The sequence below is a fragment of the Maylandia zebra genome, linkage group LG4 (assembly GCF_041146795.1).
Source record: "Maylandia zebra isolate NMK-2024a linkage group LG4, Mzebra_GT3a, whole genome shotgun sequence".
NCBI lineage: Eukaryota > Metazoa > Chordata > Actinopteri > Cichliformes > Cichlidae > Maylandia > Maylandia zebra.
Window position 1 is genome coordinate 36460383 of NC_135170.1, and position 12776 is coordinate 36473158.

General features: G+C 46.9%; 1 protein-coding gene across 2 annotated transcripts in view; it reads left to right on the forward strand.

Annotated features, from left to right (window-relative positions):
• The first annotated feature begins 1458 nt into the window (after positions 1–1458).
• Positions 1459–12776, forward strand: part of LOC101471097 (MBT domain-containing protein 1) — a 13902-nt gene continuing 2584 nt past the window's right edge. The window contains exons 1-18 of one of the 2 annotated variants that reach the window (XM_004556506.5): positions 1459–1590; positions 2571–2805; positions 2889–3022; positions 4417–4528; positions 5021–5100; positions 5570–5687; positions 6250–6384; positions 6520–6608; positions 6689–6787; positions 7130–7265; positions 7376–7431; positions 8083–8187; positions 8267–8414; positions 8926–9008; positions 9773–10010; positions 10085–10156; positions 10584–10772; positions 11162–12776. The exon at positions 11162–12776 is cut by the window's right edge and continues 2584 nt beyond it. In XM_004556506.5, the coding sequence (XP_004556563.3) occupies positions 1570–1590; positions 2571–2805; positions 2889–3022; positions 4417–4528; positions 5021–5100; positions 5570–5687; positions 6250–6384; positions 6520–6608; positions 6689–6787; positions 7130–7265; positions 7376–7431; positions 8083–8187; positions 8267–8414; positions 8926–9008; positions 9773–10010; positions 10085–10156; positions 10584–10772; positions 11162–11268 (2157 nt within the window). In that variant the 5' untranslated portion in view covers positions 1459–1569 and the 3' untranslated portion in view covers positions 11269–12776. The remainder of the gene's footprint in view (positions 1591–2570; positions 2806–2888; positions 3023–4416; positions 4529–5020; positions 5101–5569; positions 5688–6249; positions 6385–6519; positions 6609–6688; positions 6788–7129; positions 7266–7375; positions 7432–8082; positions 8188–8266; positions 8415–8925; positions 9009–9772; positions 10011–10084; positions 10157–10583; positions 10773–11161) is intronic. The other variant, XM_076883508.1, reaches the window with a different exon arrangement.

Consider the following 12776-nt stretch of genomic DNA (forward strand, 5'->3'; position numbering starts at 1 on the left):
TAATATCCTATTAGAGCGATTAGAACATGCTGTAGGTATTACAGGTACTGCACTGCAGTGGTTTGTATCATATCTATCTAATAGACTCCAGTTTGTGCATGTAAATGGAGAGTCCTCTTCACACAGAGGTTAATTATGGAGTTCCACAGGGTTCAGTGCTAGGACCAATTCTGTTTACATTATACATGCTTCCCTTAGGCAGCATCATTAGAAGACATAACATACATTTACACTGCTATGCAGATGACACCCAGCTCTATCTGTCCATGAAGCCAGATAACACACACCAATGAGTTAAACTGCAGGAATGTCTTAAAGACATAAAGACCTGGATGGCCGCTAACTTTCTGCTTCTTAATTCAGATCAAACTGAGGTTATTGTACTCGGCCCTGAAAAGCCTAGAAATATGGTATCTAACCAGATTCTTACTCTGGATGGCATTACCTTGGCCTCCAGTAATGCTGTGAGGAACCTTGGAGTCATTTTTGACCAGGACATGTCCTTCAATGCACATATTAAACAAATATGTAAGACTGCGTTCTTCCATTTGTGCAACATCTCTAAAATGAGAAATATCCTGTCTCAGAGTGACGCTGAAAAACTAGTTCATGCATTTATTACTTCCAGGCTGGACGACTGTAATTCATTATTATCAGGAAGTCCAAAAAACTCACTGAAAAGCCTTCAACTAATCCAAAATGCTGCAGCAAGAGTCCTGACAGGGACTAGAAAGAGAGAGCAGATTTCTCCTGTTTTGGCTTCCTGTTAAATCCAGAATTCAAAATCCTGCTCCTCACATACAAGGTCTTAAATAATCAGGCCCCATCTTATCTTAATGACCTTGTAGTACCATATCAGCCTATTAGAGCACTTCGCTCTCGCTCTGCAAGCCTACTTGTTGTTCCTAGAGTATTTAAAAGTAGAATGGGAGGCAGAGCCTTCAGTTTTCAGGCCCCTCTTCTGTGGAACCAGCTTCCAGTTTGGATTCAGGAGACAGACACTATCTCTACTTTCAAGATTAGGCTTCAAACTTTCCTTTTTGCTAAAGCATATAGTTAGGGCTGGACCAGGTGACCCTGAATCCTCCCTTAGTGATGCTGCAATAGACGTAGGCTGCCGGGGTTTCCCATGATGCACTGGGTGTTTCTTCTTCAGTCACTGTGTGTTAATAGGCCTCTCTGCACTGAATCATATCTGTTATTAACCTCTGTCTCTCTTCCACAGCATGTCTTTATCCTGTCTTCCTTCTCTCACCCCAACCAATCACAGCAGATGGCCCCGCCCCTCCCTGAGCCTGGTTCCGTTTATTTCTACACTTTGTTTGTTTTACCTGTTCGTATTTATCTCATTATTGGCGCTTCACCGTCAAACCAGCAGGGGTCCCTGGAGGACTCATCATTTCTTATTAAATAACACGAAGCAGGAGCCTCAGCCAATCAGCGTCAGCCTGTCGAGCGCCTGCGCAGCGAAGCAGTTGGTGTTTTGTTGACATGTCTGCCGCTGGTCTTTAATGATTGCTCCTGCGGGTTCTGCTGTCAGAGAGCGTACTCCTTTCACGACCCCACCTGATGGAAAACCCCAGAGACCTGGTGAGTCCCGCGGCTCCCCCGAGCCGCCCGGAAGCGGGTCTTCCTTCATTTTTAATGCTTGCTTTAGGGACTGCTTAAAAGCGACCGCGGACTGAGTGTTAAAGCAAAACTCCATTGAGAAATCGTTAAATTTAAGATACTTTCGTTCATTGACAGAAACACATGTTCAAACGCAAGATAATTTCATCAGTTGGTAACAAGGTCAACTCAGAGTTTAATTCTGTATCTATATAAAGACTGGAGTAGTTATGTAACCGGCCAAAACGTAGATTTATATTCACTTTACCTGTTATGGCCAAAATCTCGTGTCAGATCTCCTTTGAAAGTCCTTCGGTATTAGTTTTGCTGCTTGTTTCCAAAGACAAACATTGGACTGGATGTTGTCTATAAAAGTTTCATAAACCTGACAACATGTTTTTTAATTCGGCATGCATGTATTCCGGTAAACACGTTTTAATTAAATAAAAAGTAAACGTGTTTATCGTTTTTCTTTTTCCCGCTATATACTCGTACATTCAGAGCGCGGAGCGTCACCGTGGATCAGCACCGAAAAACGGCTTTTCCAGGAGCAGACTGCAGTGCTGCACAAATTTAATGCCGCCGAATTTAATGCTGGCAGAGGGGGCGGGGGGTGCACAGGTTTAACCCCGCAGTCGGGGCTCAGAGTGAGCGGAAGTGAGGGGAATCCTGGAGGTGACCCGGTGTTGTGGCTTCTGTCTTTGTGCTGTCAGTCAGCCTCTCTGTGCTGCAGCGCTGCAGGAGCTCCAAACCCACTGCTGCGACGTGATGATGGGTAGAGGTCAGAGGATGGACCAGAGAAGGAATATTCATGACCTTCACAGATCTTTGTTGTTACAACCTGAGAACATTTAATAAAATATTTGTGGTTACGATTGTGTTTCTGTGGATTAAATACAGTTTTAATGGGGTCAATGGCTTTTTGGGGGTCTTTGTGACTTTAGACTGTCTTCCGTCCTCAGGTGGAGCGTCAGTCCCGGAAGCGGCGGGACTCGTTCGGAATGCTGGACGGTCTGGATGAGGACCGGAGCAGCTGCAGCACCGAGTCCAGCGGGGGGAGCGGCGCCTCTAGTCCCGAGGACAGCGAGGACGAAGAGTTAGGAGGAGGGGTCACTCAGCTAAACCCCTCCTCTTCACTGACGCTCATCAAGACCAACGGTCAGGTGTACACGTACCCCGACGGGAAGGCCGGCATGGGTCAGTTCACGTCTAGAATCAGGACCTGGTTTTCTGAGTCGGTCGATCTGCGTCCTCAGTTGCTCTCTCTCTGCTCTCCTCAGCGACCTGTGAGATGTGCGGCATGGTCGGCGTCAGAGACGCCTTCTACAGCAAAACCAAACGTTTCTGCAGCGTCTCGTGCTCCAGGAGCTACTCATCCAACTCCAAGAAGGCCAGCATCCTCGCCAGGCTGCAGGTAACGGGGGTGTAGGAACACATAGCATACTTGCTCATAGGGGGTCATATGATTGTTGGGTTTTTCTCTGTATCTATGAAGCGCCTTGAGGCGACTTTTGTTGTGATTTGGCGCTATATAAATAAAATTGAATTGAATTGAATTGAATTTACACTGCTATGCAGATGACACCCAGCTCTATCTGTCCATGAAGCCAGATAACACACACCAATGAGTTAAACTGCAGGAATGTCTTAAAGACATAAAGACCTGGATGGCCGCTAACTTTCTGCTTCTTAATTCAGATCAAACTGAGGTTATTGTACTCGGCCCTGAAAAGCTTAGAAATATGGTATCTAAGCAGATTCTTACTCTGGATGGCATTACCTTGGCCTCCAGTAACGCTGTGAGGAACCTTGGAGTCATTTTTGACCAGGACATGTCCTTCAACGCACATATTAAACACATATGTAAGACTGCGTTCTTCCATTTGTGCAACATCTCTAAAATGAGAAATATCCTGTCTCAGAGTGACGCTGAAAAACTAGTTCATGCATTTATTACTTCCAGGCTGGACGACTGTAATTCATTATTATCAGGAAGTCCTAAAAACTCCCTGAAAAGCCTTCAGCTGATCCAAAATGCTGCAGCAAGAGTCCTGACAGGGACTAGAAAGAGAGAGCAGATTTCTCCTGTTTTGGCTTCCTGTTAAATCCAGAATTCAAAATCCTGCTCCTCACATACAAGGTCTTAAATAATCAGGCCCCATCTTATCTTAATGACCTTGTAGTACCATATCACCCTATTAGAGCACTTCGCTCTCGCTCTGCAGGCCTACTTGTTATTCCTAGAGTATTTAAAAGTAGAATGGGAGGCAGAGCCTTCAGTTTTCAGGCCCCTCTTCTGTGGAACCAGCTTCCAGTTTGGATTCAGGAGACAGACACTATCTCTACTTTCAAGATTAGGCTTCAAACTTTCCTTTTTGCTAAAGCATATAGTTAGGGCTGGACCAGGTGACCCTGAATCCTCCCTTAGTTATGCTGCAATAGACGTAGGCTGCCGGGGGATTCCCATGATGCATTGAGTTTTTCCTTTCCAGTCACCTTTCTCACTCACTATGTGTTAACAGACCTCTCTGCATTGAATCATATCTGTTATTAACCTCTGTCTCTCTTCCACAGCATGTCTTTATCCTGTCTTCCTTCTCTCACCCCAACCAATCACAGCAGATGGCCCCGCCCCTCCCTGAGCCTGGTTCCGTTTATTTCTACACTTTGTTTGTTTTACCTGTTCGTATTTATCTCATTATTGGCGCTTCACCGTCAAACCAGCAGGGGTCCCTGGGTGTAGGAACACTTTGCCTTGAAGTTTTCTGATGTTAGGTGTGACGGGCTCCGTGTGTCTGTGTTTGTCAGGGAAAGCCTCCTACCAAGAAAGCCAAGGTTCTGCAGAAGCAGCCTCTGATGACCAAACTCGCCGCCTACGCTCAGCAGCAGGCCAACCAGCAGGGCGGGGTCAAGAAGAGCGGTGAGTTCAGCAGCGCTGACACGTCCACGCTGGGACTGAAATCGACTTTCTCATTGGTTACATGTTAAACACAAACACGGTCAGATTGTAGGTGTGGCTCATCTTCTAGTCCCTCCCCCTTTAAAATAACTTTCTTTTGATTGGCTGCAAAGTATTTGAAGAGCAGGTGGGTGGGGCTTCTGTCTGCTCCATGTGACATCATACTGATCCATGATGAGAAAAAACAGTTTCAACATGAGGGTTCGGCGTGTCTGACGAGTGCACACGCACCGAGCTCGTGTTTAACACGTACGGCAGGAAATGAGAACGAAGCGGTCGCTCTTCTCAAAGAGTAAGAAATACGAGCTGATTTTTAAATCGTACATCGGATGAACTCTGCTCTGCATCAGTTCTCAGAGGAGTTGAATCTTTCCTGCCGTTGTGCCACTGAGCACTTCTTGATGAACGTGTCAGGTTTCTCTTTGCACATCACGCCTTCTGTTTTCTTCGCAGTGTCCATGGAGTTGTTCGACTGGGGTCGTTACCTTGGAGACGGAGATGTAATGGGAGCGCCGGTTAGCTGTTTCCAACATGTGGGTACAAGCAGAGTCCTTCTCACCGTTATGATGAAGCTCCCTGTGAACAGTGTTCAGTCGATACTAGCACGACGAAACGAGTTCACTGCGTTAATCATCAGAAAGAAGCTCCTCCCCCTGACTACAGAGTCACCAGCGTTTGTGAGATTCAAACACGAGGTCAAAGGTCAAACATTGCAGCTTTAACCCTGCGCAGTTTTCACTGATTCACGCTTGGATCACCAGGGCTCTCGTGAAGCGTGTCACGTACGCAGATGATGTTGTGCGTCTTACCTTTGAATTGACAGACAGGAAACCAGCTCAGACGACCTCGCCGCTGCTTACTTCAGAGTTTGTGTGAATTTGTTTGAGCTGTAAAACAGGACGTGTGTCTCGCTCGGGGTCGATCTCAGACCTCGGGAATAAGAAACTGGCGCCGTGCGTGCGGTCGGATGTTTCGTTAATTTTATTTTTGTGTGTTTGTCAGGTCCCGATGGGAAATTCGTGGGGAGGCATCAGCGAAGGCATCCGGGTCGAGGTGCCGAACACTGACAGCGGGCTGCCCATGAAGGTTTACTGGATCGCTGGCATCATCAAACTGGCTGGTACACATGTACACACACACACACACACTCTATCACAGGGGTGTCAAACTCAGATACACAGTGGGCCAAAATTCAAAACTGGAACCAAGTCGCGGGCTAACGTTAATATTTATTGAAATATATTTATTCCTCCAGATATAAGAATGAATCTTTTCTTATGGACTAAAACAAGTTTTGCTGAAAAACTGAATATGGAACAAGCAAAGCTTAATACTAAACAATATATATATATTAGCTGTATGATACCAGTAGGCCAGCTCTGATAGTAATTTGGTATGGCTTCGCGGGCCAATTACATTTGGCTTCGCGGGCCAGAGTTTGACACCTGTGCTCTAACATAACATTAAATTGACCTTAATTTAACGTAAATCTTGAGATTGCATTTTGTTCAGATGAGATTGAAATATTTGTTGGGCTCCTGCAGAGTTTGAACCATCTGGGTGATGAAACTAATTTGTGTGTGTGTGTGCGTGTGCGTGCGTGTGTGTGTGTGTGCGTGCGTGCGTGCGTGTGTGCGTGTGCGTGTGTGTGTGTGTGTGTGCGTGTGTGCGTGCACGTGCAGGTTTTAAGGCTTTGCTGAGATACGAGGGCTTCGACTGCGACTCTACACGAGACTTCTGGTTGAATCTGTGCGTGCCAGACATCCACCCGGTGGGCTGGTGTGCTGCTGGAGGGAAACCTCTGGTCCCCCCTCAGTGTAAGGGTCACTTCCTGTCTGCAGATTTGTCCTCAGACCTCAGATCAGTTTCACAGTCCTGAGTAATCAGGTTCACAGGAACAAATAGACTTCTTTTTAGGCTGTAAACTTATATCTCTGTGTGTGTGTTCTCAGCCATCCTGCACCGCTTCTCCAACTGGAAAACGTTCCTGATCAAGAGACTCACGGGCTCCAAAACTCTGCCACCAGACTTCGCGTCCAAGGTGACGTAGAAAACGCACGTAATCCATTTTTTAAATAACCTTCGTCCTGAAACTGAGTTTGAACTCAGGTGTCTGTTCAGGTGCAGGAGAGCATGCAGTTCCCCTTCAAGAAACAGATGAGGGTGGAGGTGGTGGATAAGACTCACCTGTGCCGGACTCGAGTGGCTCTGGTGGAACAGGTGAGTCACAGTAAACTAAGCATCTCTGGGCGGCAGATCAAATGTCTCTTTGCCAGAGTCGTTGTTTATGAGTATTTGTGTATTTTAAATAACTTTTTATGTCAAATTACCTGGAAACACTCAAAGCTGCAGGACCAGAGGCTCAGCAGCGCATTTTAATCGTACATTTGTGTAGTTTCTCAAAACAAATAACATCTAAAGGAATAAATCAGTAGACCAGTGACGGAGCCCTGAGGTGCTCCACCCACCGCCTCTGATACAGCTGTTGATCTATCTCTTCTGCTTATCCAGTTTATTAGTATTATTTGCGTGAATGTTATCCTGACGTTTGCGTCGTCGCAGGTGATCGGCGGTCGTCTCCGGCTCGTGTACGAGGAGTGCGACGATGGGACCGACGACTTCTGGTGTCACATGTACAGCCCTCTGATCCACAGCATCGGATGGTCGCGATCCATTGGACACCGCTTCAAACGATCCGGTGGGTCAGGTGATTCGATCCCAGGCCACCAGACTCCATGTAGAAAACAGTGAATTTAAGCCAGCGTGTAACATGAGGATGAAGAACATGTACTGTGTGATTGTTCCCAGATGTGTCGAAGAAATTGGACGGTCAGATGGACGCACCTGGACAGCTGTTTGCCAAAGTGAGCTTCACCCGACGTCGCCTCTGGCTTTGCTACATCCGCTGACACCTGAGTTACCTGATTGTAATCTGGTCCCACCTGTGGAGTTTGGGTCCTCATGGACATAAAATCAATTTATATCAATTTTGCATTTATGTAGGCTTTAATTTTAACATGTTTCTAATTATAAGTCAGAAGATCTTTTATTTCATTCAAAATATTTCCTGAAGGGTTTTCGTCCACTGTTGGCGATTCTATGAGTCACGCCCACTCAGCATATTTCCTACAGTGCTAACTGTGTGACACAGTGATGTTTCACTAACAGTCATGGTTATCTAAGTAATAATGATGTTACTGATGTATTCAATTCAGTTTTATTTATTTAGCACCAAATAAGAACAACAGTCGCCTGCAGCTGCTCAATAACACAGAGAGAAGAGGAAAAGCCACAATAAGATAACGTCACATGAGCGAGCGCTTTGGCGACAGTGGGAAGGAAAAACTGCCTTTTAAAAGGAAGGAGGAACCAGGCTTGGGGGGTCGTCCGTCTGCGGTGACCTTGGGTTGAGGGGAGGGCGACGGGACAAAGACGCTGTGGAGGAGAACCAGAGATGAACGATTGTCCTGCAGCTTGGAGGAACAGGAATGAGATTTATCCTGTTTTTCCTGAAGGTGAAGGAAGTGGATCAGAGCGGCCGCTGGTTCGAAGATGGGATGAAGCTGGAGGCCATTGACCCTCTGAATCTGTCTGCAATCTGCGTGGCCACAGTGAGGAAGGTAATAGCGAGCTGAGCGCTCACTCTGAAACCGGCTGCTCCGCCCTCCGGCTCCATCTAACCTGTCGCCTCCTCCTCAGGTCCTGGCAGACGGGTACCTGATGATCGGCATAGACGGCTCGGAGGCGGCCGATGGCTCGGACTGGTTCTGCTATCACTCCACGTCTCCCTCCATCTTCCCCGCTGGCTTCTGTGAGATTAACAACATCGAGCTGACGCCGCCCAGAGGTAGGAGTGCCTTTGAAAGGCAGCGGCACGCAGCTGTGGGAGCAGCTTTAACCTGCAGCTGTCGTTAACGCTGCCCCAGCCTCATTTCCAGCCTCGTCCCTGCACACAGATCCCTCCAGATTCTCCCTTTCAATGATACGATGTTGTGAAGGGTGGAGTGCCCACTCCGGGTCAGGGACGAGACCCTGAAACTCCTCCCAAGTGGAGGAGTTTAAGTGTCTCGGGGTCTTGTTCACGAGTGATGGGAGCCGGAGATCGACGGGCAGACTGGTGCCGCAGCATAGTAAAGAATAAAGTTCCTCACTATGAGCATTATTCTGAAGATATTTGCAGAACCGTGTTTTTTTTGGTCATATTTATGTCTCAGGAAACATTTGAAAACGTGTTTTGTTCTTTGGGGAGTTCACGCCATTCTCAAAGCGTCGCAGCTTTCACGGAGCTGTGGTCGTGTTGTTGAAACTGCCCTGTAGTGTGCACTGTGATCAAACTGATCCTGTCTTTGTGTGTCCAGGTTACTCCAGTCTGCCCTTCAGATGGTTTGAATATCTGAAGGAGAGCAAGTCTGTGGCTGCACCGGTGAACCTGTTCAACAGGGTGAGGCTCAAACGGGCTGAAGTCAGCAGTGATTCATCAGCATGATGACTTAATGCAGTCTGAGCAGCTCTGGGAGTAGATGTAGAAACATAGAGCAGACATGTTGAACTAAAATTATTAGAAAGACTCCCAGGACGATGTCACGGCTCAGTCCAGAGCGCATGAAGTGTTTTTTGGCTCAGTGGTTAGAGGCGGAGCTTCATCGTCTACACTCACTTACAGCAGACCATCGTCATCGTAGAGGTGACTCTAGTTAAATATATGGAAGGTAAATTAACCAAAGATATCATTAAAGAAAGAATTGGAGGTCCAGCAACAGAACACGCACCAGGTTGATGTCTGATGCGTTTATTGTTGTTTGAATGAAAACAAATCTGTCCCAAAAACGCCGTCTGCAGCAGGTCTGACACTGATGTGAGCTGATTAGAGGTTTGTGTCCGCTCAGCTTCTCACTGCACACAGGCTGTCATCTGTAACTTTAACTCACAGCAAACAGACGTTTCCATGTTGCTGATGCACAGAATTATAAACAGTTTGAATAAAAAGCAGTTTGGTAATTTTTCTGCATGAAGACTTTGCATATCTAACGTTTATATTTCTGAGTATTTTAGGACTGCAGGGTTTGTTTGTGTGGAGGGAACCGAGTGAAAGTTTCAATTTTGCCTTTTTAGTTTGTTTTTCTTGGCAAATGAACCGAAACGGCGACTAGAAACAAAGAAACGCCCACGTGTTAACGGCCGCGTCATGTCCGTGTCCTCCATCAGGACGTCCCCAACCACGGGTTCCGCCCCGGTATGAAGCTGGAGGCCGTCGACCTCATGGAGCCGCGGCTCGTCTGCGTCGCCACCGTCACGCGCATCGTCCACCGGTTGCTACGGATACACTTTGACGGCTGGGAGGACGAGTACGACCAGTGGGTGGACTGCGAGTCGCCCGACCTGTACCCGGTGGGCTGGTGTCAGCTGACCGGCTACCAGCTGCAGCCTCCGGCTGTTAACGCAGGTAAGTCCCACCTGATCTGTAGTTTCCGTGGTGACAAGGACGGGTAAACTGGTGTGTTTTTTTGTTTGTTTCAGGCTCCAGAGACCTGCAGTCAGCAGCATCCAGACAGAGGAAGAAGTCTCAGCAGTACAAAGGACAAAAGAAAAGTGAGGCGGCGTCTCTTTAAATCGCTGAGTAACAAACGTGCCGCGGTGCAGCCTTCAGGACGCTGCGTGTTAAACTGCTGCTTAGTAATAAACAATGCTCCGCCTCCCTGTAGCGTTCTTACATTAGAGGCGTTCTTCAGTCACACCCACAGAGACCAACATTTACATCGTTACATTCTCCTAACGATGTCAGTAACAGGAAACACTGAGCAGCTGCAGCCACAGACCCAAACTATCATAGACCAACAAAAACAAAACGTGTGCTGATGTGACTTAAAAAAAAGAAAAAGACGAAACAGACCAAAAAACAGTTTTCATTTCAGTCGCGACAGAAAGAGGAGAAACGGTGAAAGGGCGGAGCAGGAGGAGCTGCATGAGCACGTGATTGTTGTACTGTCTCTTTAACAAAACCTGTTTGGTCTCCCAGAGAGGAAGCTGCCCATCGCTAAGCGACCCGTCAGCCTCTCCGGCACCATGGTAACAGGTGTCCCCAGGAGCCTATCGGGAGACGAGAACGAGACTCCGCCTGATTACCCGTCACCCCCTCCTCCGGCCTCCGCGGCCCAGCCGCCCTCTGCCAACCTGGAGAGCAGCCCCCGCACTGAGGGGGGGGCAGGTATGCACTCGTGCAGCCTTCTTTCATTTCTGTGGTTTTTACAAATCATGAAAACTCATTAAAACACAGATGAACAGCGCGGTGTGTGTGACGCATTCGCCGCGTCGTCAAACATCCCAAACTAAACATGAAGCCTCAGCCAGCGGCAGCAACGAGCCGTGTGTCACTGCAGTCGGCCACGTGGGTGCGGAGCACGCTCGTCTTTACAGCGTGGCTTCGGTTCATTGAGGTTTGCATGCACGTGTTGAGGAAGATGTTGTTTTGGTGCATCCTCGCAGTCTGACGTCCACTTTAGGCAAAAAGCTGTTTTCTCTCGTTCGCCGCGTCACCTCCGTGATGCTCTTTAATGTGGTGATGGCCTGAGTGCTGCATCGTCTGTGTTTCTGCAGGAGTCAGAGAGGAGAATGCCAGAGCGCCCGAGTTATCTTCTCACAGGACTGAAGCAGAAACACACAGATCCTCCGCAGACTTCCTCAGCAGCCGGGACCAGCAGTAGGCCTCCTCCATCCTGCTTCCCCTCCCACAAATATGTGAAATCGTCTACTGGTGACCTCCAACATTGGACCACTCCTCCTAACCTTTCATTTAAAGAACTCTGTGTTCTTTAGCTGTGTTTGGTGTACTGCCATCTGAAAATTGAACCCTGCTAGAGAAGAAGACGCCGCAGGACAGTTAAAACAACAAACAGCTTTTATATGACAATTTTTCCAACGCCCAGATCTCCACTGTTTGTAGTTGTTCGTGTTCTAACGTTAAAACTGCTGATGTAGTCATAAAAACACTGTTTCAGTGTGAGCGGCTGGAGTAACGAGGATGCCAAGGAAGAAAGATCACTTCTTGAAGCTCCGCCCACAGGTTTGCAGCATTTATTTTTACGGTAAAACAGAGCATCGGTCACGATAGACGCTGAAGCAGACAATCCACCGAGCTGCTGGAAGGATCAGCCAAACGTGACGTTTTCTCAAAGCTTTCTTTGTTTTGATGATTTTAAAATGTGTTTGAGTTTCATCGAGACGGCTAAACGTCCAATCACAGCCACAGCTTCACAGGATCGTTGGGTTTATTTCAGCCTGTGCTGAATCCACACGGCCCAGGTAAAGACTGCAGAGTTAGCACAAGCCAGCGTGGCGTTAATGGAAGATGTAGCGGTCTGCAGTAACGCTCGGTCCTGGATTCATTACTGCTCTGTTTATTTCCATCACCATGTTTTTATGGTGTTACATTAGCTTTGCATGATTCAGAGTTCATAATAACTCTTCTTTATCTTATGCACCATCTCAGTTCCTCCTCTCTCTGATACAAGCTGTTTTAGCCCCACCCCCTTTTGACACGACGTTCTTTGATTGGCTGCCCCTCTCTGTGACATCACACAGATCCAAACGTAGAAAAAATGAGTTTACAGCCTTGGCCAAAGGCACTGTTGACCACACTGATGTCTTCATCAGAAGTACTTCAGCAGCTAAAAACCTACAAAAGTACGTCGTCGTTACGCAGTATGGATACCTCAGAAAAGTATAAACAAAATTAAGATTTTTGGGTTAAAAAAATATATTTAAATTGTAAAATGAGTATATTTGATTTATTTTAAAATCTATATGTAATAGAAGACGATCATGGTACTTGAATTGATCAAATCGAGCGTGGAGGGACGCTCTGAGTGAGGGGGACGGCCTGAAGTAGCTTTTAAGCTAACAGATGTCTAAAAATGTCCAAATGTTCCTTTATCTGTGTTTTTTACTCTGCAGGCAGTGAAGTGTACGTTGACAAGGATATAAGTCCAAAATAAGCTGAAAGCATATTTGTGGAGCTGCACAAACACACAGATGTTAAAGAGCTGAAGCTACAAACGTAACATCTGCTCAAACACAACAACTTTACGTATTTTCTAAACTTTGGAAACAATAATGGGAAAAACTCATATTAATGTAATCCTGACTTGTATGCGAGTATGCTACATTACTAGTTACTTTATTTTACCTTTCAGTGTTAAACTTTTGCTCTTTA